The sequence below is a fragment of the Aspergillus lentulus genome, assembly GCF_001445615.1.
Source record: "Aspergillus lentulus DNA, contig: Alt09, strain: IFM 54703, whole genome shotgun sequence".
Classification (NCBI taxonomy): Eukaryota; Fungi; Ascomycota; class Eurotiomycetes; order Eurotiales; family Aspergillaceae; genus Aspergillus; species Aspergillus lentulus.
The window spans coordinates 615,448-641,531 of NW_028322117.1; the positions used below are offsets into that span (position 1 = coordinate 615,448).

Sequence of the window (26,084 nt, forward strand, 5' to 3'; positions counted from 1 at the left end):
ATTTACGGTTGGAGAACTGCCACAATTCGAGAAGACCTTTCGCAACTCGAACATCTTTTAGCCTGTTGAGAATTCTCCGAATTTATTACAGTCGAGTAAGTGCGCTAAATGGTGTATATACATGAGAGGAAAAAAATCACCAAGATTGGTAAAGAAGCTATACACTGTACAATCAAGCAGTGCGTCAAATGATCAAGATCCAGTGCCGAGATTCGCTAGATGATTTCCAATTCCGGAGACTTGATTTTCTCACCTCTGCACTTATTCCTGCACAATAGACTCCTCATCGGGCTCCCATTCCGCAAGGTCTTCGCTTCGAATACGATCCTTCAGCCAGTCAAGGATTGCATCAGTCCCTTTCGCAACGACTTGCCATCGGGGAACCCGAAAGCTGTTACCTGCTACTTCGAACCTTCTCAGGGGCGAGCCGGAGCCCCAATTCTTGCTGCAACCCTCGGCCCTCAGCAAGCCAAGTTTTGGCGGAAGAGAGCTAATGTCGTTGTTACCAACGTCCAGCACCTGGAGACCCTGCACAGCCTCGAACTCCAAAGATTGAAACCCATTGTCCGCTGCGAGAAAAGTCATCAACTTCGGATAGACCTGGCGCACAGCAGGGAGAGGCCCCGAAAGGCGGTTGTACGAAACATCCAAGGTCGTCAAAGACGGAGCCGAAAGATTGGCTAATATCGGCTCGAGGGTTGTCAATCTAGCGGCGCCTAAATTGAGGATTTGGAGATTCGGCAGTGTTAGAGATGTAGGGAGAACGGATGAACTGTCCAGGGCGTTATTCGAGAGGTCAAGATCTGTCAGGCAGTGTGCTAGCATGCTGAGAGCTGGCACAGGTATGCAGGTCAATGAGTTATGTTGCAGGTACAGGCAGCGTATATCATTGAAGTTGATTCGCTCCAACTGCTTCACGTCCACCTCTGACATTTCTGAATACGATCTATCAAGGACTCCCCCCGGCTTGACCTGCCACTGCGTCATCTGAGCCGGTGTTTCTGGTGCAAGGGTGAATTGCGTGGCGACCGAGCCTTCGTCATCATCGGTGTCCTGAGGCTCTGGCTCACACCTGTTTCGCAGATCACGCTTGATATCATCTGTATTCATAGTCAAGAACTTTCGTTCTCGCAGTGGGTTGTTGGCTATGCGAAGGGTGGAAAGATTCTCCAACAGTCCGATCCTTTCATCCAATTTGGATATATTGTTTCCCGTGAAGTCAACATTGCGAAGGTTTTGCAGCTCGACAAACCCCTGCGGGATTGCTGAAAGACTATTGTCTTCAGCCGAGAGAGTCAAAAGTGCTCTCCAGGTGCAAATGTTGGGCAAATGCTTAATGCGATTCATACTGATGGACAAGGTTTGAAGGCTAGGCATCTCGAGGTCTTCTCGTTCTGATATCGCTGTCAGCGCGTTGCCGGCTACATCCAAGCTCTGTAACGAGTCAAGCTTCGATAGAGAAGCTGGGATCAGCGTCCCAGCTAACTTGTTCCTAGGGGCTCTGAGATCTTTAAGAGGAAGCATGCCAAGAGACTCGAAAGGGAGAGAGGTCAGTTGATTATCACCAACATCTAGAATCCTAAGGCAAGCCAAATGTTCCAGGCTCTTGGGCAGTTCAGTTAGAGAATTGCCGCGCAAGTACAGAACCTCCAATCTGGTAAGGTTCTTCACGTCTGAGGAGAACGAACCCTCCAAGAGATTGTTTGCTAGCTTCAAATCTTTTAAAGCCTCCATTTGCATGACGATATGAATGCTTTTCGCGTCCAATTTGTTATTGGATAGGTTCAGAGTGTGTAGTCTTTGCAATCTTCTGAACCCCATTGGAAGGGTGCGCAGCTGGTTGCCATGAAGATCCATAATTTCCAGTCCAGCAAACTGATTGCCTCGTTCGTCTTTTTCTGAATCGATATCGAACGGATCGACGTCGGGGAAGGCTGCCTCTGACAGCTCAACAAATTCATTGTCTGCAGCGATGAACTTGATAAGGTCGACGCTCTCATACCAATCGGTCGTCGAGTTAGGATCGAAGTCATACATAGTCATGACCTCTTTCGGTATCTCTGTCAATGCCATGGCCGCAATGTTCAAATGACCCGAGATCCGCCCTGCTTCCACACGCTTAAGGAGCAACCCATTGTTTGAGCCTTTGGGCTTTTGATTGAATGGATCTTCAACATTTAGGTTATCAAAGACATCAACGGAGCCGTTTTGGGGGTTGTTCTCCCTTGCCGATGCTTTGCGCGCGGCTTTCGCCTTAGCAATGCTCTCCCTTAATGCGCTGGATGACTTGGAAGCCTTTCTCATTTCCATTTCTGACTGTTGCTGTATTGAGAGGTCCGGCGCATTCAGCTGGGCTGATGGCTTTCTCGAATTATTTATAGGGCTGGAATTGTTCGCCACAGATTTCCTTGTCTTTTTCACATGGAGTGGAGGAGGCGGAGGTCCCATGTCTGAAAACGTAGCGTTTGCGGACGTCTTGCCCAGAGCTGGGCGAGGATTTGGCGATTTGCTTGTCGTATCCATAACCCTGTTATATAAACTTGCTCTTATAGATGGCTTCTTCAAGTTCGAGGGGATGTCGGTACCAGCCAACGATGTTCTCTGGCCGGTAGAAGCGTCGTTTGAAGACAAGCTTGGAGCGGGTGATATCCTAGATCTTGAGGGAAGTTGTATTGCAGAAGCTTGTTGTGAAAGAAAATCATTATCGCTAGGTCGCCGCGTAGTTGATGCCCTCGAAGGTGATCTTGAGGTCATCACAGATGGTGCCCGAGACGGGGATCGTACCGGGCTGTTGCCATTGAAGAAACTAGATTGCCTGCCCGAGGGGCCAGGTGATGGAGGGATCCGGGATAATGTCTCGATAGTCCGTTCCGATAATGAAGGTCGAGGGCGACCTCGGCGCTCTGCATCTCCCACAGCGGCATCTGTTCCCAGCATGGGGGCTTCTTCCAAGGAGTCTCCCGCGTCTTCCGACCGTCCACCATCGCTGAGTCCACTGTTGGAAATGTCTCTTTTCTGTCGAGGTTTCTCGGGGGTCCTGTACGACAACGGGTACTTTGGAGGAGGCTTCTTGAGAACGGGTTGCTCAGAAGGTCTTCGGAGCCTTGTGGCATCAAGACCGGAATCTGCGCGCAACTTTTCACGGGAAGGGGAAGGTTTGATGGATCTGGAAGCGCTGGACGTTGGCAAAGGCAGTCTGGAGGCAGCCAGCCGAGGGATCCCACCCGGTCTAGTTGGTGTTTTCCGTTGCTGGTCCATTTTGCGACCACTCGGTTGCTGTTGTGGTCAATGCAGACACAAGTTTGAGGGGCATGCGATTGTTGATATGTGTTAGTGTCACTAATGATATCAGTAAGGTGGTCGCATGCTCGACCTGAGAAATTCTGTATCGTCCAGGATAGGAAGACAAGAGTCAGCGTAAATTCAGATTAATAAAATCGTGAAAGCTAAATAGACTCTGGTCAGTTTTGTACGCTGTCTAAACAGTCAGTCTTGTCCATATCTCTTCGTTGGCAACATCGATGTTTATTTATTTTACTTTGTTGTACTAAGTACTTGGTGCCTGAAAATAGTGCCTGAGGCCACTTTCTCCATTCACGGCCAAATCAAGTAATCGCCTGGGGGTCCCCACTTCGGCATCCCGAGACAGATCCAGATCCATAAGAGATTCACCCAGGGTTTAGCATCAGGTACCATCAAGCACAGAACTTGACTATTGAGTCTTTACGTGCCTCTGTACTCTGCTGTCCGTACAGTATTTGCATCTAATGTTTCATTTATTTCAGTTAAGTATGATTCAACGAGCTTCACCCTTGTTACCTTGCTTTGTTGGTAGGCAGTCATGGAGAAATATATAGTTTCTTTATTCCGTGGAGAGCACCCAGAGCACCACAATATGCATTTCTGTCGTATTTGTTAATATGACGCAGTCGACTGGATGGAACAAAGAATATCTGTTAATGGGACGGCTACTCCATTTATCGCCAGCAATTCAAGTTTGGGCTCTAGGGTATGGACATCTGACCGTCGCGGAGATAAAGGAAGATACCTAGTGAGCTATGCCGCTATTCGAATAGACAACACTCTCCATATTAGTGCTTTATATCTTGTGAAGATGGCACATTAAAGCCCATTTTGTCTCACTGAGCTATTTCTAGTCTGTTTAGTGTGTTTAAGTCTGGCAGTTGTCTTGATGCTTAATCGGTAGTCGTAAGGGAGCATACATGCATGGAGTACTCCGTAACGGGGAAGGCATTCGACAAATCCTGCCATTGTACTTCGATTCTTCCGATGACGTCCGCATCATTCATTAGACTTAGGACTCATAGTATCAAGTCCCATCTTAGAGCTAGTTTCCAGAACTACGTCAGGTATCGCGTTGCCTGAGTTACGAGCTATGGCCCAGGGAGGTTCAGCTCTTGTTTACCTTTTCCGAACTTGAGTGATCTCCATTCTAGCCTCATTCGGAATAGGAGGAGTTTTGGCGCGCGGCTGGACTCACGTGGGTGGAGGCGGGTGGTCGTAATTGGACCAGGCCGAAAGCATCGCAAGCGACTCTCCCAGCCCCCCCCGATGTGCGAAACTCCCGCTTGCGACATCCCGTCCTTTAAGGCATCAAATCGCCCGCACGCCGCAATCCTTGCGTCTAACAACACATACAATATTGCATACCCTCTTTCCTAGTCCTTGAAACCCCTTGCTCCTATATCATTCTGAAAATTATCTATCAATTACTCCATATGCGACTTCCTCCACGGGTGTTATCGTCCATACTTGATTAGAACGTGCTTCTACGGCGCTATCAGTGATAAGACCAACTGCTCATCGCCGGGGACTAGACTGGGCTCGCAATTGTGTCTGTGTCAGCACTTCGACAGCTGTCGCCTCTACCTAGACATCCTTACACTGCCTTTCAATCACAAGTACAATATCTATCGCAACCGACCCGGCGTACCAGTCGGGTGTTGACGTGCCAAATCAAAGTCCGGTATGTGCTCGTCTGTTGACAACTAGTGATCTAGCCCCACGTGGTTGGGTGATGCTAACACACCTACAGTGCGAGGGTCTACCCCACGGAATATAGCATATCTCACTCAGAGCGCCACAACTATTACTATATCATGTCTCAAGAATCCCAGTTATCGCAGAGCTCACTTGCTCCTCCTTTGGAGCTTCCAGGGCCAGCCACTCCGGATCGACGTCCAAGTCTTTCTGCTTCGCCTGAGCTGGATGAAAAAGTCCAAAGCCAGGTGTCCCAAACCGATCAGCGCAAGCTCGTCTCCCCCCCTTCATTGGCCTCCTCAGATATGACACCACCCCCATCATCACAAGTGCCCGGTGCTCCCTTGCGGCGGTCAAGATCTCGATCGACCACATACCTAGCATCTCCTCCGGATATTGAAAAGACTCTGTGCGCTGCCTACGGTGCATCTGAGAATCTTCCATCGGTCGGTGATATCGACGCTGCCGGTGAACCCGAGCTGCGTATAATCGCCAAAGAGCTCCTCAGTGTTGCGCAAGAAGCCCGCATGTCGGCGCTGCATTTCAAACTTCAGAATAGCCTTCTGTCTTTCACAAGTAATGAAGCAATCAAGCGCGCCGAAGTTGAACATCAGCTAGCGAGGCGGGAGGTGGAGATTCTTCAGAGTTCCGAGTACCGAAATAAACATGGTCCGACCGAGGTGAAACCACTGCAACCTATCTCAAACGCGGAACTGGAGGCCGCCCTCAAGCGTAATCAAGAATTGGAGAGAGTCAATGCCACTCTCGATCGCAGACTGCGTCGCGCGAAGAAACTCATCGAGCAGGAGAAAGAAAAGTCCGAGCTGCTCATGGAGGAGAATGATCTGCTGAAGAAGCGCATTAGAGAAAACCGCGAGCATTTCTCTTGGATGATCGAACGTGGTTCCGTGTCCCCGAGCCCTCAGACTCAATCCCGCACGCCTCAAAGAAAACCAGTTCCCCACTTCCATGACAGCCCCAGTCCGCACATGAGCCGCGGTGAAAGCCATCCGTTTGCTGCCCTTCTTGCTGCAGACAGAGTTCTCAACAGAGGATCTACTGATTTCCAATCATCTCCACAAAGGTTGCGTCAAAGGCAGCACTCTAATGGACACGTGCGGGGCACACACTCACTGTCTTCGCTCCCCATGACACCGTCGCAGTCTCGGACGACCCCCCGAGAACATCTGTTCTTCACTCCAACTAGGAATACTCAGGATGAGCAGCGTGACCGTGACAGCACGATATCTGCCTCGGATATTGAAGAAGCCGAGACAGAAGAAGACATTCCAGCCTCCCAAGCTGATTCTCCTGCAACCAGCATGCTTCGTCCTGACCCTGTTATCAGCCAGCAGGAGACTCGAAGTGCGGCAATTGCCCCGAAGACGAGCGCATTATTGCAGACAAAATTGTTCGGCCAGGTGAGGAAAGCTGGCGTCGACCGTCCTCCGAGTGGACTAAAACGCAAAGCCAGCATTGACGATAGTGCGGCTGCGAAGAAATCGAAGGCGACTGAGGGGGTGGGTCTTGGTATTGAAGCGTAGACTACTTAATTGATTGTGTATACCCGTGCATAATCTTTACTAGGCTCCTTGCCTCGATGGGTCTCGCGGTAATCCACGCGACTGAACTCGCTATGCCACCGCTTTCGATTCACCGCGATATTCAGGATTGTGTCGTTTTGTTTGCCTTCAGCTGCACCTTTGATTTTGATTTACGCATTGCTCCCTCCAATGGGGCATTAACGATTGATGACCTTCACAAGACTGACATGTGGAATTGGTGTTCTCTTGGGCGTCTCTATCTGCTTCTGAAGCTTTTGTTTTTTTTCGATATTATCAGGTTTACAGTACGGCCACCGCTGCCTTTCCAGATTGCTTTTCGGACAGCGGTGAAGTCTTCCAAATATTAGAAAAATGCCTGCATTGCAGGGACGACCTTGAACAACTGCTACTTATGTTAGTGATATTGGGAGTCTTGTAAATGTAAGAATAACTTTCCGACCTGCCTGGATTAGTAATAATGTAACAGACTGCAATACTTTCAAATACAGATAAGAACGTCAAGCATCACAAAGCATTCAACGCCAGGACCACACAGCTTGTATGTCATGATGGGCCAATAAAGGAATTTAACACCTAATAAAAGACTGATTCGAATTGATCTTGAAGACCTGGGAGTAATCAGACTGGCCTGGGATTCTGTAAAATCTTCGGTATCGAAAATTACGCATCATGACACCTTACCACATCCGGCAGGCAGGGTAGGGCTCGCTAAGCGAGGCGGTGCGGCTCTGCGCGGTTGGCCACACCAAAAAAAGTTCCACCCAATATTGAACGACTCTTTGGAGTCTTGAGACACGACCAGCAACAACCCACGACGACGACGACAATCTCCCGGCTCTGATCTCCATCCGTCACAATGGTGCGTTATATTATCCTCGCTGTTTCGAATATACGAATAGATCGTTGAGAGATCTATTTCGATGGTCACAATGAGAAAGGGCTGGCATGCTGATTCGATTTTTTTGATGGTGATATAGGCGATCAAGCACAACAACCAACTCCAGAAGCACCGTGAGTGAGCCCTCATGAACCGGATTTTTTTTTTTACGAGACATGGGAAATCCAGATTGTATCGCTTTTTTTTTGGGAATTGATGATCTGACGGAGATTTTGATATTAGACTTCCACAAGGACTGGCAGCGTCGTGTGCGCGTGCACTTCGACCAGGTACGAATTCGAAAACCCATATCCTTCCGAATTGCACCTTCGAGCGGACGACTGGACACTTGCAAAAATGCCCAACTCCGAACGGGGCGACCGAGAATTTCTTTTGAGTGTTCATGGACTGACATTGGGTATTATAGCCTGGCCGCAAGCACCGCCGTCGTGAGGCCCGTCTCGCTAAGGCTGCCGCTGTTGCTCCTCGTCCGGTTGACAAGCTGCGTCCCGTTGTGCGCTGCCCTACCGTCAAGTACAACCGCCGTGTCCGTGTCGGCCGTGGTTTCACCCTTGCTGAGCTGAAGGTAAATTCATCCTCACTTTTCGTCCTACAGAGCGGGGAGTTGGCGGTGCCTGGTTTACTGCCCTAACTCATATCCGCATGGGCTGTATTTGGATACAGGATTTGGACGAAGGCTCACAAAACTCTTTCAAACCAATAGGAAGCTGGTATCCCCAAGAAGCTCGCTCGCACTGTCGGTATCGCCGTTGACCACCGCCGTGTCAACTACTCCAAGGAGTCGCTCGTTGCCAATGTCGCTCGTCTCAAGGACTACAAGGAGCGCCTGATCCTCTTCCCCCGCAAGAGCGGTCAGTTCAAGAAGCTTGACTCGTCTGCCGACGAGGTCAACGCCGCCAAGGCTGCTTTCGCCGCCGAGGGCAAGACTGAGGGTTACACCACCAAGCTGGGCGCTACCTTCCCCATCAAGAACATCTCCGCCGCTGAGGCCGTCACCGAGGTCAAGCGCGATGAGCTGCCCAAGGGCGAAGAGGCCGCTTACCGCCGCCTGCGGGAGGCCCGCAGCGAGGCCCGCTACAAGGGCATTCGGGAGAAGCGCGCCAAGGCCAAGGCTGAGGAGGAGACTGCTGCTAAGAAATAAATGTGATTCTCAGCTAATGATGATCGGGTCGATTTTCAAGTCGGGGATTATTAGTGTATTGTGGCATGGCGTGGCTTCCCTTTTCTCTCTTCACCTTTGTCCTTAAAAAAGCTCCCAACCTCTCGAAATGCAAATGTCCACTTTCGTGTTCACAGACCGGTCCTCCCTGCGAAGTTATCGATCAACTTAATGAAATACCTTTCAGGACGCGTCTGCTGGCTCTGCTTTTCATTCCATGGAGCGCTTGGGTAGATTTGCCGACTATACCAGGGACAGGCAGCTTGGGCACCCTTCTGTGCTGCTCCACCTAAACACTCATGCTACATTTAGGACGAGTTTCTCAATGCATAGACTTGCAAGAGATAGACGAGGTTTGACAATTGCATGCATATATACATCATGTCTCATACAAGTGTGCACAGGTTTTTACATGGAATCTTCTCGTAGTGTCTCCAGGGACATGTATATCCGGAAAATTACAAGTACTCTGCACATAAGCCATAAGGAACAGCGCCGCATGCTTGGCCGGGTATAAAGAGTTATCATCACATCCATATGCAAGAGGTAGCCAAACTCCAAAAACCCCAATCCCCGCGCCGGCTTCGTTTCCAACTCAGCCTTCCATCCCATTTACATCATCCGTCATAGGAGAAAGGGGACATTACAAGGGTTGGCGAAATCACCCCAATCTTTCATCAAGAATGGACTTTTGACAGCTTTCCGCCGGCCTCAATGCCGAACAAAGCATTTAGCACGCACTCGACAGCTCGAATGATAACATCGGCCTCAGTTTCAATTGCGCCCTGCTGACGTCTGGAGTCCCTCAGTACCTCCTGGAAGAGCTTCTTGGTCTCTTGTTCGATTTTTCTGCTAGATGTGCCACTAGTCGTGGGTCTCGCCGCGATGCTGATATCCAGTGTCAGTTTAGGTTCGCTTGACCATTCGTCCATGCTCAGGTCGCACAAAAGGAGTAATTTCATCCTAGTTTCCTTGGATTCGAAAAGCATTGTGCTGCGCTTGAGGTGTGGCAGTAGCCGGCGCGGGTTCGACTTATCATCTTGCTCCTGTTGTATGCTGTTCTTTCCATAAGCGTTAACCCCCAACGCAGACCGGCCAGTCAGATTCGCGTGACGTTCCTCGATTACGGACCATACGAGAGCACGCGATAGCATTGCTTCCCAATACTGGTTGATGCCCTGGCAGAGACCTGAGATGTCTATTTTCAAAAGCGGATTAACCAGCCTTGAATCGATCCATCGTCTCAGCGAAGTAGGGATTTTTGTCGTGGAAGTTCCAAGATTCGTCGGGACTGATATTGAGGTCAAGCACTGTAATTCCGTGTTCGTTTCGTAAATGACGGGTATACTGTAGATGTTGGATGGAAACGGGGCTGGAGCAGTCAGTGTCAAATGATGTCTTTCAAGAAGGGTGTCGTTCTTTGGGTCGGAGGTAGTGTTCGAATGCGCGGTTAAGTCTAACGGTGCAAATACTGTCAAGTATGGCTTGGCGTGAGCTGATACTGCGAGGGCAAACGGATTCGTAGGGGTAGGGGACTGCTGTATTGACGGCGCAAACTTTGTGGAGAAAGGTAATAGGGTGGATAATAAGGACGATATCGCCGGATCGGCGGCAGGGCGCTTCGAGTTTTTGCTGGCCGGATCTTCGGCTACTAGTGTAGAGCTTGTTCCGAAGTCAATCGTTTGGTTGATGCGATCAGTATCAAACAAAACTTACATGAGTTTGTCCAAGTCGTGGTCCGCTTCCATGGTCTCATGTTGTTGGCCCAACCTCTCTGACCAGCTCTCCAATTCCGCAATGTCCTCCTTGAGCTTTTCCAAGTCGGCAGAGAGCTCTCGCTTGAGTTTTTGTTTCTTCAGAACAGGTTCTGGAGGAGATTCTTTCGATACAATGACGCCGAGTCCTGGCAGGTCGCCGGTTTGTGACCCATAATCAACCCTCCTGAGCTTGGAAGGGCTTTTCTCTAGTAGGTCACCAGTTCGTCGCGTTCGGAATCTCCCAAGCTGCGTGCTAGGACTGCTGCTAAAAAGTCCTCTTGGTCTCTCGGGGGGGTTTTCCAAGCCTAATTGAGTCGGCGTCGGGGGGAGGTCCGGTTCCTCAAATTCTTCATGCAAAGACGGCTGCTCAGAATTAATGCCCACGCTAACTTCTCCTGTCACGCTGCCAAGTTCAGACGCTAATTGATCTTCCGGGGTGTTTACAGGTTCCGCATTTGTCGTAGTATTTGTCAAGCTCGCTGGAGACCCGAAGACGAAGTCTGCGGGAGTGATTTTTCTCGACACTCGTCTTGGGGGTGCAGCAAATGCTTGAATCCCACTCGACCGTCGGGTTGAGAACGGCGAGCGCGCATCTCCGGCTTGTCGCGCAGTACGTACAGGGCTTGCAGTCGACGCCAACGACGGTCGAAAAGCCTTTCTATCCCGTAGCCCAAATACTCCCGCCTCCGCCTGCTTCTGTTGATCGTCATGATTCCAGTCCTTCCCCGGTGATCTATTATGAGGGCGTTCCAAGATTTCGGGATGTGATCTTGCCAGACTCGCCTTTGTTGGCGCTTGAAAGGTCGGAATCCTCGAAGGGCGCGTTCGAGCGTCACCCGTGATGGGTTGTGAACTCATTTGCGACGCGTCGCAAGCGGTAGTAATTGTTGACCTGAGAGATTAGCACCGCTCGCACAACTCGTAACTGGGCATCCAAAGGGTGCAAATGGCTTATTTCAGTAACCTATCAGCCATATAATAGAAGCGACCGCTGCCTCGCGCCTTAATCGCAGGAACCTCGTTTCAACATCGTGCAGCATGTGTTTCGCGATAAGCATACATAGTTAAACAGACATTGCCGCGGAATCGGGATAGCTGCGGGTTGTTTGCATTGTTTGCCTAATGACATAAGTTGGTCGTTTTCCATGGCCTGCGGAAGTTATTCGCAATTAATCCTGGGACTCAAGAATGGAGTGCTTCTCCACGCATATCAGGCAGTCGATTCTTCGATGTAGAACCCGCCCGTTGTGCTTTAGGCACGTCCGGGTTAGGAACAAGCTGTCTTTACCTCCCTGGCCAACTTTATCAGTGACAAGAAAATATGCCATCACGCCGTCTTCCCACCGCGGGATCCCCCAGGACGATACACTGGCAAGCTTAGAAGATTCAACGCGCTCGCAGGCGCAGCCTTTATCGGGCTACTACTACGATATTCTCTCATCCAAATCACCCTACAGATCTCATGCGCCGACTTCCCGCCCAGCCGCCGAGAAACCAACTCCAGCAACAACTGTCAAACCACAATCACCAGAAGAGAAGATGTCCATCGTGTTCGGATCGCGACTTGCTGGACCAGGCCGTGCTTCGCGTTATAACCCTGGCACTATGCCACCCGAGTCTCAATGGAAGACGATCAACGGGGTGGCCATTCCGCCCCGGCCCGAGGAACCGGACAATTGCTGCATGAGTGGTTGTGTCCATTGCGTGTGGGATGATTACCGCGATGAAATGGAGGAATGGGCCAGTCGTGTGGAAAAGGCCAAGGCGAAGGGCTCTACCCAGAAGGCCACGGCGGATATGCGACAAACGCCCAGGGCAGAGGTTGACAGTGCGAGTCGGAGCATGGATGACGACGGTGGAGGTAGCGAAACCAACTGGCCAGTATCTCACGAGGCAGATGATCTCTTTGCCAATATACCAGTTGGAATTCGCGAATTTATGAAGACGGAGAAGAAGCTAAAAGAGAAGCAACAACAAGGGAAAAATAAAGCCTCGATCTGAGCTTCTCCGAGATTGGATCATGCCTTGCTGGGACTGATTGATGTGACGAAGGGGTATATAGTCTACGTTCTCTCAGTGTTGTACATAGTATTTTGACCCTGATATAGAGTAGAGTATCTAGAGATGTACATAGATTCATTTTGTGGATTGATGCGCCGAGATTCAAAAACAAACCTTCTGCCGCCAGTACCACAATGGTCACAGCAATCATTATACTGACCATTTGCCAGCAATCCATTCGTCACTCTGAACCGCGAATGACAGTATATCATCGACTAAGAGGCTCTTACTGTCATTTTATTTTAGCCATATCAGATCCTCCTTACCAAACCAGGCGGTGAACTTTCTGCCCGCATATCCCGCCCTGCTATCGCAAAAGTTCCAATCCATCGGCGGTGATCATCTACAATCAGCTCAACCAATCTTTATATATAACTGAACAAACATGTCAATATCGAAAACTGAAACAGACATTATTCTCAATAAAGCGAACGTTGCGTTAGCGCGCAGCCAGCGTCTAGTAGCATCCTGGCTCCCACCGCCAACAGACGAAGAAAAGGCACGTGTCAAAACAGAAGAAGAGCTGCAGCGAGAGGAAGATGAGATCTTCACTGCTGTCCCGGAGACGTATGTTCTTCTTTACCTTGTTTGATGGCAACGTCTATTTCCACATATACTGACTGTTCCCGAAACAGACTAGGAGTCGGCGCGCCCCTCCCAGAAAGAGCCGCTGACGGGAGTTGGAACCGGACCGAATTGGATTCCAATGATAAGCTCCGGAAACAACTCCTGGGGAAAAACTACAAGAAGGTCATGGCTGCTTCCGCTGGGGTAAAACCGGGCAAGCCGGTGGGTCAAAATGGAGCACCCGCTGGGAATGCGACGGCTTCCTCGACGGCTGGGACACGAGATGCGGATGATGATGATGATGAGGAGGAAGGACGAACGGCGGTGGTAGGAAGAAAAGGCGACCTTCGGAAGAAAGCCGTGGATTCGGCACGGAAAAGAAAGGCTACAACTGACATTGCAGAGGACGATGGCAGTGGCCCAAGTGGTGCTGTTGAGATCAAGGACGGCGATAGCGAAGATACTCCAGCGAAACAAGAGGGCCCATTATCGCAACCAGCGCCAGGGCCGAAAGGCCGAAAGAAAGCCACAAGTTTTTTGGATGAGATACTCGCCGATCGGTCGAAAAAGAGGAAGAAGCGATGATGTTGGTCGTCAGGAATCTCCCAATCTTTCAGTTGTACAACATGATACCCAGTTATCCAATGAAATATTGAGTTTGATAGACAGCAATTCACGTGAATACAGCAAATCCTTTTTGTGAACCTTCTCGATGTCGTGATCGACCTAATCCTTATAGTTCGCCATACTCTCGAATTGGTCTCACGAGTTCCTGACCAACATCCGAGAGATGGGCAAAGCTGCAGACAATATTCTGTCACCGATTTCAAGCACACGGACACAATTGCATTAGATTGTAGGCTCCTATTGTAGATCTAGCTTGTGCTCAAAAATAAACATGGTCTGCCCCACCCAGCCCCAGGGTATATAGTAAGTATGATATGCGGAAACCGAACCTGCCTGATCCAAGTTCCCAATAAGTGCAAACACCAATACTGTGGCAAGAAGGCAGTCATCATCGATCTGCATGGTCAGGTATGATATCAACAGAACCGGACATACAACGACTTCCAGCAGGTATGCTGCGAAATGAAGGCTGCGCCCTCCAAATTAGACGTAGAAGACAAAATAAAACAGAGCGTGGCCTCCAACTGTCCTGGAAAACCCGCGCTTTTCCTGGAGAGATTGTACAAGTTATATGGGATGAAAGAAAAAGAAAGATCAAAGAACGCGGGTGAGATCCCAATGTGATCGGAATATGTGGCAGTGATACATGGCTCAAATATGCAGATGGTGCTTCTTCAAGAGGTTTGCGAGTATCGCTGTTGCTGCAAGACGGCGAACAGATGCTGATGTTCTCATGCTCAACATATGACTTGCGCCTTACATTGGCGGTTCGGTTAGACATTGCAATTGAGCGCGTATACCGGTCTCACACCATTTCTTTTCTTCTTCTTTTTTTTTCTTTTTATTCTAACCGCTTTCGTTTCCGATCTTCGAGGTTGTTATGTTGATCCTCTTCAGGACGTTCCGCTGTATCAGCGGGGTTGAGGAGCGAGTGGACGTTGCTGGCCATGCTGGATCGTCTGGTGGCAGGAAGCGAGGATTCATGCCTAGCATACTTCGAACCACCATATGTGAATGCGTTGTCCACAGTTAGAGTGGATGACGGCTGGTCCGGATTCAAAGGCGGCGTAGCATGTCGCGAACTGCTTTGAAACCGCCGCGGCACTCCCATCTCATACTGAGCGAGAACATCTCGAACCTGCTGCTCACTAGAAGTCGGTGTACGATGGGGTGAGGGTGGCCAAGGTGTGACTGGAGCGCCTTGTGCATTAGCAGGGGGAAACTGGGAAACATTCGGCGGTGGCCAGCCATGCTGACGGATGTCTGCCGAAGTGTGTCGACGAGCAAGATTGGGTCCCGGCGGAGAAGATACCGAAGACAGAGGATGAGGCATCGGCTGTTGAGGTGGGACTACAGAGGGCACCTGCGGCCGATTATAGTTCGGGGATGAATTTCCCCCACCAATTGAGCCATACCGGCGAGGAGAGACAGCAAGATGCGGGGGCACGGGTGGTCGGATTATGTTATGCCTAGACGTATCCATCATCGATGGTCGACGGCTATCATCTTGGGGCACCTGGCGTGGGGAAAGAGGCGGCCCAGGATCAACCGACACATTGGCAAAAAATGGTGGCCTGACAGATAAATATGGGTCCGGAGGATTTTCGAGGGCTCGCACGACGTCGACATGTTTCTCTATCTCTTTCTGCATGCTGGATACTGTGGTGAGTTAGCGAATGTGATCATGGTAATGTTGTTTTTTGGAGTGATGCTCACCGTCCCGGTACAGAGGACTATCTCGATCAGGAATCGTTCCTTGTAGGAATTGAGAAATCGAATACGCCCACTGAGATCCCGTCAGTGCTCCAGTGTCAGACATAGCAGGCGCCTCGATGAAAGTCAAAAGGGTCGACGAACATGATAACATCTGCCCAAACTCTCCGCCATGGCTTGACATCTTGAGTTGAGAGCTGAATGTGCCTCTTCAGCGCGACTTAAACGGGTATGCATGTCATACAGCGAATGTTCCAAATTAAGCAATCGCGCTTCAGTCGCATCTGGGACGGGCTCGGCCGGCGTGCCAGGTTGAGAAACAGCGGTCTTGTGGCCGGGAAATGAGTCGCGATGGATCAAGGCATGTCGTGATGCTCGGCGCTTGATTTCGCGCAACCCTACGAGGTCGCCCCGTTTAAAATTCCCATTCCCGTGTTTGAACTCCCATAATGCAGAGTCTGGAGAGCCGGTGTGAAAGACATCGCTCACTGTAAGAAGAGGCAAAGGGTCAGCAAAAGCACGAAAACCTTCACACCCCCTTCGAAAATCATATACCTTTATGAAAACCGTACATATTGAGCTGTCGAACGAAAGACGAGATATTAGTGTGCTTGAAATATTGACTAATGAGGCAAACATCAGCAATCAGGCTACAATATGCGAATCGCTTCCAAGAGGAGGAACTGACGCGAGAACTTTTGAGAACTCGGATGTTGGCGACATGACAAAGCTGTCGTTGGTGTTCGACCACGATATTAGATGTTGAATACTAGGATCCTCAAGCATACTGTTTTAAGTGGCATCAGCAAGGGATCACACGTAAAGGTGCAGATTGTAAGTATAAGACAAGGAAGGGTTTGAGACATCCGAGAGAGCGAACGGAATCTGAGCAAACATACTTGTACAGTTTATGAATGAAAGCGGTCTGAACGACTTTTGGCTGCTGCGCTGCGGCTGCAGCCCCGATTGCTTGATTTGACATTGGAGTATTGTTCATGTTTCCAGTTTCGACCGAACCATTGGAATTCGCGGTGTTTGCGCCCACCCGATCGCTGTCTGGACTGCTGTGGGCGGGCGGCGCAGGGCCTGTCGTCGTAGAGGCAGGTGGAGTGACCTCCATGGAGTCACCTGTCGACTGAGCGGAGGATGGAATAGAGGAGGGAAGGACGGGGAGCTTTCGTGTCTTGCCTGGCGCATCTGCAGAACCGGCAGTAAAAGTATTTCGAGACGGAGGATCGGCGAGGCTGCTCATCTCGCGCGAAAGGAACGACGACGGCCAAGCCGCAGAGGGGAGGAAGCAAGCCTGTGCAGAGCGGATCTTGGAAGAAACCACTTGAACTGAAAATGCGAAGCGTCAACGAAGAGATGGAACGATCACGTAGTGTCTTTTTTCCTCTCTTCCAGATGTCGGCGGCTCGTGGAGGACTGGAGAACGTGGGAAAGTGGATACAAAGAATCAAAGAGCCTGGGCCAAGAAGGCGCTGATCAATACCATAGAGTCTCCGCTTCTAGAGTCATTGCGAAGCGAAGATCCTGTAGATAGAATGTGACTTTGATTTCTCTTTCCTTTTTCTTTTTCTTTTCCCTCTCGCGCGTCGATTTACCAAGCAGCGACAGTTCAAGAATTTTTGTCGCCCACCAGACTCTATGGGTGTGAGGAGTCTTAGACCAGTCCAAAGCTCCTCTTTGCCCCTATGTTCTCCACTCGTTCCAATCTAGTCTCGGAATGAGGTGCCAGCATGAAATCGACGAGAGGGGCAAGAGGGACGAGCCGTGGAAGGGCAGGAATGTGTCGCGGACGAGGCGCGTTAAAAGATCGGATCTGCAGATAACCAGATAGCTGCTAGTAGATACCTAGTAGTTGAAGCTGACTATCATGGGTCCGGTTTCTGACATCCGGTCTAGGAGCTCGGGAAATGACCAACGGAGGCACGGGAACAGCCGATATGTAGGCTCCTTGTCGTTCAAATCGCACGATTTCCTTCTTTCTTTCTTTTTTTTTTTTTTTTTCCCCCTTCACGTCTTCCCTTTTCGTTTCTGCTGTAGAGTGCCTGTGGAGGTTTATTGGAATATCCTCTCTGTATATGTCTTGAGGAGCGAAGAAAAAGGGGAAATTAGTTCCTCAGAGCACAGAGAGAGAGAATGCGAGAGAAGCCAAAGATGAAAATTGCGGTTGAGGAAATTCTGAAACGAGAGTTTGGATAAAGGATTATCTCGAATATAATAAACAATATAACATAAGACAATTATAGATAGACTATAGTTGGTGATACCAACAGAATAGTTAGTAATGATAGGAGTTTAAGGTGCAGATGGAGGTTTGGGGAACCCAGTAGTCGATAGCTGGCTTACCTGCCACAGTCCTACTAAATCCAGTAGTCTGTTACTAAAGTAAGCAGGTAAGCAGTAGTCTGGGCTCTGGAATCTGCACGGAACCGCGGATATGGAACAACAATTGGTTGGGTGCAAGGAAGAGTGGCGTAGGTAAAGAAGAAGATATATTGCGACTAGTGATGAGGGGGAGGCGAAAAGGGGGGAGTAATACGGAGTATGATATATTATGATCTAGGAGGAGGAGAGAGATGTAATCCATAACTAGGAGAGACAAGACTACCTACGCAAAAGGTATCTGTAACTTGATGAGTTGTTCTCTACTGATTAAGAAGTAAATAATAGCAATGATGATGGATTACCAGGAGGAAATCAGTAATAGACAAGGTTGTCCTCTGTAGCTCGGTGTACTTAAAAGCCATTGTACTTTTGATGCCGAGGAGATAGATAGATGCGGAGTACATATTCAGGCCGCAAACTAGAGAGGTAGATATTGGGTATTGGGATAGATCTGGTGTACATAGTCTAACCATGCCCCGTAAATTAATACTAGATTCAATAGTCTGGATGCAGAGGTTTCAACATCCGACTATCATCATCTTAACCTTAGTTATCTACCTAGGTGGATTTTATTATCATCCATCTAGATACCCATTTCTGTCGTTTGGTACTGCCTCTGCTAATCATAATGTAGAGTATTATACTGCGTACATATGTAGCAGAGAACGTTAGATCATAGCTGGATACCCCATATCCAGTTAGAATATACTCTATCCAAATATATACCGCCGTCAAGGCATTTCAATCGAATTGTTGTAGACACCGTCTGGGTCTTTTATACATAGGTAAACATGACGGCGAATCAACTAAGGTAGCTCAGCTGATTCCTTCCTTATCAACACCTTCGCTCCTTCTTTGGGAGCCTCAACCCTCCCACAGTGCGTCAGATACCTGAAGTCATTGTAGATGCTTCTTCCCCCTTACAAAGGACGACAACGATGGTTCGCAGATGCTGGAAAACGATATCCCCGCCACTATGGAATGTGTAGATCCGAACTCGGAAGAACAGGAGATCATCACTCGCCTCCGAAATCTCAGGACTAAGTCCGCGCGACACAGAGTGTATGGGATTTCTCAACAAAAGCCTTTTCACGATAATACATATTTTTGAACTCATTGACTGACACTAATCACCAATCCCAGGTTCCATGGACTCATCCACCAGCTAGCCTCTGATGAATGGCGTGACTTGAGGGATCATCTCAATACACGAACCTTCCAGTGTGATATCCTAGGGTTGCTTCCCCCCGAGATTGCTGTGCAAGTCGCCCAGTATCTAGACCTAGCGGAAATCCATGTTTTGCAGAGAGTAGGCAATACATGTCAACGTCTTGTGACCATGAATGGTGAAACTCACATTATCAGGTCTCTAGAACTTGGCACAAGCTACTGTCATCTAACCCGGTCCGCGGCGCTGTATACCGTCGGTATTCAGGCCGCACCCTCAATTTCTGTCATCAGATATCTCATCACATTTACAACCAGTATGCCAAGCAGAGGATCAGACTGGAGCGAGGAGAACCTTCTTCAGCCCTCCGTCGGCGCGAGCCCAGCAATATTAGCCCAGCATGTCTAGACTATTCGAATGGACGGTATGCATGGACTGGCGAAATGACCACGGTCGTCGTGCAAGATCTGCGTTCGCATGCTATGCAGATGTTTTGCACGGAAAACAGAGAACGCATTGGCCACATTCGTCTTTCGGAGTTGGTCGTTGCGGTGGTCACTCTACGTGGGTAGGCAGATCAAGCTAATTTTTAGTACTCTCTTACTCATGGAACGGTTTTAGATACTGCCATGTCTGGAATATCCGAACGGAGGAGCCAGCATACTTTCGACTGCCGTCCCGCCTATTCCACCTCTTCGTTGTCCGCGGCACCAAGGTTGCTTTCGGCTTCAAGGATCCCGCGGCTGGAAACACTGTTATCATGCAATGGGACTTCAACACGCGCGTCTCCCGCACCTTAGTCGTGGCAGATCACTTAGTGTTTATAGACTTACATTCTACGCTGGATTGCTTGATCTCCGTCCATCTACAACGGAATGACAACGTTGATGGCCCATGGGATCTCGAAGGGGTTCCGTGCAATGCCGCACAGTTGCAGGTCGTGAAGCATTGCTTTGATGATTCGTTGGAAGCTCCTCAAACCGCATCGAAAATCCTGACCCTGCCAAAGCTAGAGGACAGCGACTGGGTAGTCCGGCCAAATGCCTGGCTCTCAGAACAATTCAACGACAGAGCGGGAATCCTAATAGCCCGCCCCAAGGGTAGTAAAGATCACCACCCGCACTATATTATCGCCATTACCCACTATATCGAGACGGAAGAGGTTTTCTTGCATCTCTTACCTCCGGAGCACACATCCTCCTCCCACTTACACGTTGCACCTATCGACCGCAACCTCTTGTACTATATCAGGGTTGAGCGAGCCATGCCCACCATCTGGATTTCGCAACCAGGCGCGCATGTTCCTTACCGGCCAGCCAAGTCTATGCCTTCTCCGTGGGCGGTCGATCCTGGTCATCATGATGCCGACGAATATGTGCTCAAGGGAGATCATGATTGTGTTTTGTTGGTCAATAGGGGTGGCGTGAGCGCGTGGTGTTTCGATGAAGCCGCGCAGCCCTTATGTGCTATTCCTTTCCAAATCTCGGACAACTGAAGATGGTGCCTTTAATGGAATTGAGGATGATGCACCTATCTTTATGACCAATAGAAACACTCATTAATTAGAAGGTCTTGAGCTTTGTTTGGTTCGACAGCTGAGGCGTTTAGAGGAATAGATATTGGATCGATAGAATACTGAATCAACAAGAAATACATTGACAAAAGGAAAGGAAAAGGAAAAAAGAATAGATATGGACGATATACAGAACCATCAATGCTCTCTATGATTATGCCACCCTGCCTTCCCCGTACTGTGCGGATTTTCACTATTATACTAGCCCATTTTACCAACATATCCTGACCGACTCGCGCGCCTCGCAATTCGGCATCCGTATCGCTGACCATCCATTAACAGTAGTATCACGAGGGCTGCGAATTGAGGTCCCCGGTAGTCCATTTGGTATTTCCAACCATGTCATCACCCATGTGATCAAAGGAAGGTAAAAAGGGAAATCATGAAAGAGAAGACAGAAAGATGAAACATTAGGCGATGACACATGCTGGACTATCTCAAACTGACGGAGTTTAGATACCAAGGGTGAACTCCACACCGACGTCAATCTCACGGGCCATCTTGACGACCTTGGAGAACTGGACGGACTTCTCGGCGGCGCTCTGGAGGTCTTCAATGGAGAAGATCTTAAGACCGGACTCGTTAATCTATAAATCCCACATTAGCATTTCATGGCGATTTTCGTAGTTTGTGAACGCAAACTGGTTGGCCACGTACCAGCTTCTGAGCCTGCTCCATGTTGGTACCCTGCAACCGAGCAACGATGGGGATGCGCAGACCCATATCCTCCACGACATTGATCAAACCCTGGGCGATAGCATCGCAGCGGACGATACCACCGAAGATGTTAACGAAGATGGCAGTGACCTTGGGGTCGCTGGTGATGAGCTCAAAAGCAGACTTGATAGCGGCGGGGGTAGCACCACCACCAACATCAAGGAAGTTGGCGGGGCTTCCGCCATTGAGCTTGATGATATCCATCGTAGCCATGGCGAGACCAGCACCGTTGACTAAAGAAGCGGTCAGCATGAGCGCAGGAAGGTAAGTGTTGTCAGGTCGTACCCAGGCATCCAATGTCACCATCCAGCTTGATGAAGTTCAAGCCGTACCTGTCGTCCAAGTTAGAACAGAAATTGTGTGGGTTATAAACTGGGCCATCGGGACGTACTCAGCAGCCTTGACCTCATCGGCGTCTTCCTGAGTAGTGTCTCTCCACGAGAAGACCTCCTTCTGTCTGAACTCAGCGTTGTCATCAAAGTTCAGCTTGGCGTCCATAGCCAGAACCTGGTGGTCAGATGTCTCAGACAGAGGGTTGATCTCAATCTGAGTAGCATCCTTCTCCATGAAGACCTTGTACAGGTTCTGGATGGTTGTCTTGGCATCCTCGATGCACTGCTCAGAGAAGCCAAGATCGGTAGCAATCTTGCGGGCAATGTCATCAGTCACGCCAACCTTGATGTCAATAGGAGTCGTCATAATAGCCTCGGGGTGTTCCTTGGCAACTGCCTCGATATCCATACCACCTTGCGACGAGGCAACAATGACGGGGGACTGAGTTGCGCGGTCCATGAGGACGGCAAGGTAGAATTCACGACGAGCGAACTTGCGCTCGCAAATGTAGACAGCGTTGCAAAGGCGACCAGCAGCACCAGTCTGCTTGGTGATGAGCTTGTGTCCGATCATCTGGCTAGCGAACATCTTGGCCTCGGTTGGGCTGGAGAAAAATAATGTCAACAAGAGGACAGGTCGTAGGCGAAAACAATGATATTTTAGGGGAATCACTCACGAGTAGATAACGCGCACACCTCCCTTAAGACCATTGTCGAAGGAACCCTTACCACGGCCACCAGCAAGAACCTGAGCCTTGATCACCATGTCATCGTTCCCTAAAGTGTTGTCTCAGTAAACTGCGGTCCAGCTTGTTCGTTAAGAGCTCATATATACCGATTGACTTGGCGACAGCCTCAGCTTCCTCCGCCGAGTGGGCGACCTCACCCTTGGGAACTCCCACGCCATACTGTCATCCGGTCAGTCATTTTAGATCTGCGGAATATCGAGTGAACGTTTCCGACAACATACGGACTTGAGAAGTCTGGCAGAGAGGTATTCGTGAATGGACAGGTTTCTCTGTTGCTGAGCCAATCTGGATTGGACGGAAGATTCCTACCAAAATCGCAACGTCAGCAAGCTCAATTTGATGCTAATAGATATGGTACCATGTAATATTATCGAAATAGCACAGGGAAATATCTCACCGTCGCAGCTCTGATAGCTGCAGCGACAGGACGGCTGCTGCGCGCGAGCTTGAACATGATCAAAATAATTTATCAAAGAGGGGAGAATTTCAAAAAAACAGATAAGAGCACAAGAGAGGAAGAACGGAGCCTCCAAGGTGATTGTTGACAAGAAGGGGCGGATTATCCACTGTTGAGATCTCGGGAAAGGGAACAGCTTTCACTGCTTTTTCACGGCTGCGCTTGTCGGAACAATATTGCGCTTCGTCTGCATTACACCCGGTCACCTGATGGAGCCAACCAGCGTGCGTGTATAGATGACTAATCGGGTGCATATTGCGGGCGACGCGAATATCACGGAACGCTGTTATAACTTCTTCCCCGTCCACAGCTGCTTGCCGAGACCCGTAGTTTGCTAGCCTTGTCGTCACTAGTACCAAAAGAAAGCGAGAAATGATAATTCAGTTTGCCGGTCGTCTCCAGTCACCGCTGCATTTAACGTCTATACTTCTATGATTCTGTCAGACGCACAAATATTGTTTTCGTGGTGGAACACCTGTTGGGTACTTCTAGACTAGAGAGCCGAGCAACGATCCTTTGCTTCTACTTCCCTATGGCATTTTTCAACTTGTAGAGCTTGAACATCCGCGTCATGGCGCCATGAAATAGACCCGTCCAAGCCCAACCGCCACATAGGAGCCATATCAGCCAGCTCTTGTTGCCTTCCCAGATCCAACTCTTTCGTCCTTGCGCCCAGGGCCATAACCAGCGCCATGGCGCTGATCCGTACAAGACCTGCGCTACAACGCTTCGCGCATATGCAGTATGTGGCATCGCGCCATCCTGACTGTGCGTCACGCGGCGTGCGTATTCGTCTTCGATAGGAGTGAACAGGGAGTTCGGCTGGAGAGTTCGCTTAGTACGAGCAATGCGGGATTGTACACCCCCAGTGATGACAGTTGTGACATTTACGCTGGAAGGGGTTCAGCATCAGTGACAAGGCGTAATATGGAGAAACACATTAGCATACCCGAAGGGAGCAAGTTCCACCCGCAGCGTGTCGCTGAACGAATGCAGCGCGGCTTTTGAGGCGTTGTAGACCGACCCGAACACATAAGGTATGATCTTGACAAAGAGGGAGACTGTCAGGACCAGAAAAATGGCATATAGTGAGGAGAATTGACTAACCCCAGCCACACTACCAATCATCACAATAGTGCCCTTTGACTTAATCAGCAATGGCAAGAAGGCCTGGCATATAGAGATGACCGCGAAGAAGTTGGTTTCGAAAGTTTTCCGGGCTTCCCCAAGGTCTATCTCAGTAGCTGGAACAGTGTAGTCTGTCATACGTGAGTAAATACTCTCCCTGTGTAAATGACGAACTGCGAAAACTAGGGCCAATTTGATAACGTACTTCGGCCCCTAGCCATGCAGGTATCAGCATCCAGGTCAACTGTTCCAGCAAAGTCAAGAGGGAGAAGAATACGCATTGTTAACAAGAAAATCAAGTCCCTTGTCCCCAAGTCTTTTTTCAACTTCGGAGCAGCAGGTTTTGACACTTTCGTCGTCGTCCACCACCAAGTCTAGCGTCTCGATACCCAGGGCTGCTAGATCATCGATGTTCGTTGCGTCTCGCGCCGTTGCAAATACGCGCAAACCATTGCGATGAAACTCGCGGGCGAGTGCATTGCCTATTCCACCGGGAGAGCACCTAGTTCAGATCACAAAAGCAATTAGCCGCGTGCATCGAAACGATTGAAATTCTGAATACAACGAAATGCTTGTTTACCCAGTGATCAACACAGACTTGCGGTCACCTCGCGCAGTTGTCATTTCTATCACTCAATCCAAATGCACTAAGGCAAGTGAAGAATCAGAGAACACTCAGGACTATCGATTCGGAAGTCTGAAGAAATTAAGAAGACTAAGGTAGCTTATAAAATACGGCGGATTTGTCGAGGTATGAAGATGCAGGCTACTCCCTATCTACTGAAGAGCGAATCAACTGAAACCTCGGCAGAAGCATGAGCTCCCCCCACATATAATCTGGACCAATTAGCTACCTGGGAAGTGTACCTAAGGTAGTTTGCATGCTCCGGGTCTGCATCCATAGGTATATTCTCGATCGCCTTGATGATAATAATAAATACAGATTCCTTACCACTTACGAGGTACCATCAAAGTCCTATGTTTGCATGACCAGGGCGATCATTAACTATATAACGTGCCACGAATAGTCATGGTTACCTAGACGATCTCAGTGGATTTCGGAGAGCTTTTCGATAAGGTAAGTTCCGTTTGTCGTGAATTGTATAGGTTGTTCTGCAATAATAAACATCTTATATCAGTCCATCATGTGTTTCAAGAGAGACAAACAGTATTTGCCATCGATATTTTCCTACTGTATGGATAAGAGCTGATATACATTCTGCTCTGGAAAGCTTTTAGCCTTTTAGGTATGAAGTACTTGTATTATTCCCTAGGTACTTCGGCTGTAGCGCAGATGTCCAAGTTTGCTGGGATGGTACCAACAAAACATTGATTGCGCAACTTTTATCTCTGACCCTATTGAGTACCCTCCATTATCTGCAGTAATTTGTAAAAAGGTGCTATAGGAGAATTGTTTCCCTCCAGGTATGACGCACAAAGTGCAGCTCATCAAAACAAGGCCATCCATATGACATATCAGATCAGCGCGGGGCACCAACACTTTCCGCCATTCAGGCATCCACTGTTCTACTCGTTGTTCTTGGCAGCGCTGGTCTGAATCAGTACTTTGGACATCGTCTGGGGTGCAATTTAATGACAACGGTCCACTCATACCAAAGATGATTGCTACCTTTCAGGTATTCTTTTGGATTAAGGGAATGACATATGATTTGATTCGATCGGTCTCTTCCCCACCATCAAATGCTTGTGTGCCGGTACCCGACGGGTCCATACACCAGTTTACCTCTATTCGCTTCGATCGGGATGTCGATGTGTTTCAATTCCCACGGAGGGCTTTCACTGGCTAGATATGGCCTTTAGACCGAAGCATGGACGATTTCTTTGCCCAATTGCCGATCAGCTAAATCCTGGCCTTCATCACTGCACACATCTTTTTTCTTTCGCCCAGTTTTCGTCTTGCCTTGTGAGAACATACAGTTTGTCTCCGTCTCTTTAGGCAAGCATAGCTGAGAATTCAAGCACAAGTAGACCCAAGTCCTATGCTTCCAGCGGAAGTGCAGATACCTGAGCTTCAAAACATGATCCTACAGTCGTGGGCGCAATTGCAATGACAGAGGAAGAGCGTGTGCTGCATAGCAATGAGTTGTCACTACCCCCCCCAACGACTGGAAGGGCAATCCAACAGGCTCGATCTTCCGCGTTAGAAGCACTGCACAATCATTCGTTTTACAAGTACGACAATGAGAGTGTCCCGCTCTCT

The 26,084-nt window shown here is 49.3% G+C and overlaps 10 protein-coding genes across 10 annotated transcripts; 5 read left to right on the forward strand and 5 right to left on the reverse strand.

Moving 5' to 3' along the window:
* Positions 1-261: 261 nt before the first annotated feature.
* ALT_5054 (leucine-rich repeat domain-containing protein) lies at positions 262-3,258 on the reverse strand (the record flags this gene model as incomplete). Its single annotated transcript, XM_033564172.2, has 1 exon — positions 262-3,258. One exon carries the CDS (start codon positions 3,256-3,258, stop codon positions 262-264), a length of 2,997 nt encoding a protein of 998 aa, XP_033420063.2.
* A 1,862-nt stretch (positions 3,259-5,120) lies between these two features.
* Positions 5,121-6,545, forward strand: ALT_5055 (uncharacterized protein; the record flags this gene model as incomplete). Its single annotated transcript, XM_033564171.1, has 1 exon — positions 5,121-6,545. One exon carries the CDS (start codon positions 5,121-5,123, stop codon positions 6,543-6,545), a length of 1,425 nt encoding a protein of 474 aa, XP_033420062.1.
* An 877-nt stretch (positions 6,546-7,422) lies between these two features.
* ALT_5056 (60S ribosomal protein eL13) lies at positions 7,423-8,605 on the forward strand (the record flags this gene model as incomplete). The annotated part of the gene is made up of 5 exons (XM_033564170.1): positions 7,423-7,425; positions 7,544-7,577; positions 7,687-7,733; positions 7,871-8,029; positions 8,168-8,605. 5 exons carry the CDS (start codon positions 7,423-7,425, stop codon positions 8,603-8,605), a joined length of 681 nt encoding a protein of 226 aa, XP_033420061.1.
* A 695-nt stretch (positions 8,606-9,300) lies between these two features.
* ALT_5057 (uncharacterized protein) lies at positions 9,301-11,238 on the reverse strand (the record flags this gene model as incomplete). The annotated part of the gene is made up of 2 exons (XM_033564169.2): positions 9,301-10,285; positions 10,340-11,238. 2 exons carry the CDS (start codon positions 11,236-11,238, stop codon positions 9,301-9,303), a joined length of 1,884 nt encoding a protein of 627 aa, XP_033420060.1.
* Positions 11,239-11,568: 330 nt separating this feature from the next.
* On the forward strand, positions 11,569-12,381 carry ALT_5058 (oxidoreductase-like domain-containing protein; the record flags this gene model as incomplete). Its single annotated transcript, XM_033564168.1, has 1 exon — positions 11,569-12,381. The coding sequence occupies one exon, from the start codon at positions 11,569-11,571 to the stop codon at positions 12,379-12,381; it is 813 nt and encodes a 270-aa protein (XP_033420059.1).
* A 445-nt stretch (positions 12,382-12,826) lies between these two features.
* On the forward strand, positions 12,827-13,593 carry ALT_5059 (DUF3245 domain-containing protein; the record flags this gene model as incomplete). Its single annotated transcript, XM_033564167.2, has 2 exons — positions 12,827-13,008; positions 13,077-13,593. 2 exons carry the CDS (start codon positions 12,827-12,829, stop codon positions 13,591-13,593), a joined length of 699 nt encoding a protein of 232 aa, XP_033420058.1.
* An 883-nt stretch (positions 13,594-14,476) lies between these two features.
* Positions 14,477-16,600, reverse strand: ALT_5060 (heat shock factor family protein; the record flags this gene model as incomplete). The annotated part of the gene is made up of 6 exons (XM_033564166.1): positions 14,477-15,294; positions 15,352-15,421; positions 15,493-15,836; positions 15,904-15,971; positions 16,037-16,135; positions 16,248-16,600. The coding sequence occupies 6 exons, from the start codon at positions 16,598-16,600 to the stop codon at positions 14,477-14,479; spliced, it is 1,752 nt and encodes a 583-aa protein (XP_033420057.1).
* Positions 16,601-18,688: 2,088 nt separating this feature from the next.
* Positions 18,689-20,402, forward strand: ALT_5061 (F-box domain protein; the record flags this gene model as incomplete). Its single annotated transcript, XM_033564165.2, has 4 exons — positions 18,689-18,801; positions 18,883-19,048; positions 19,105-19,475; positions 19,529-20,402. The coding sequence occupies 4 exons, from the start codon at positions 18,689-18,691 to the stop codon at positions 20,400-20,402; spliced, it is 1,524 nt and encodes a 507-aa protein (XP_033420056.2).
* Positions 20,403-20,932: 530 nt separating this feature from the next.
* Positions 20,933-22,732, reverse strand: ALT_5062 (succinate--CoA ligase (GDP-forming) subunit beta; the record flags this gene model as incomplete). The annotated part of the gene is made up of 8 exons (XM_033564164.1): positions 20,933-21,067; positions 21,138-21,430; positions 21,483-21,529; positions 21,589-22,134; positions 22,207-22,306; positions 22,365-22,437; positions 22,500-22,583; positions 22,676-22,732. 8 exons carry the CDS (start codon positions 22,730-22,732, stop codon positions 20,933-20,935), a joined length of 1,335 nt encoding a protein of 444 aa, XP_033420055.1.
* Positions 22,733-23,257: 525 nt separating this feature from the next.
* Positions 23,258-24,487, reverse strand: ALT_5063 (NADPH-dependent 1-acyldihydroxyacetone phosphate reductase; the record flags this gene model as incomplete). The annotated part of the gene is made up of 5 exons (XM_089599849.1): positions 23,258-23,627; positions 23,685-23,979; positions 24,069-24,076; positions 24,141-24,365; positions 24,444-24,487. 5 exons carry the CDS (start codon positions 24,485-24,487, stop codon positions 23,258-23,260), a joined length of 942 nt encoding a protein of 313 aa, XP_089455726.1.
* Positions 24,488-26,084: the final 1,597 nt, after the last annotated feature.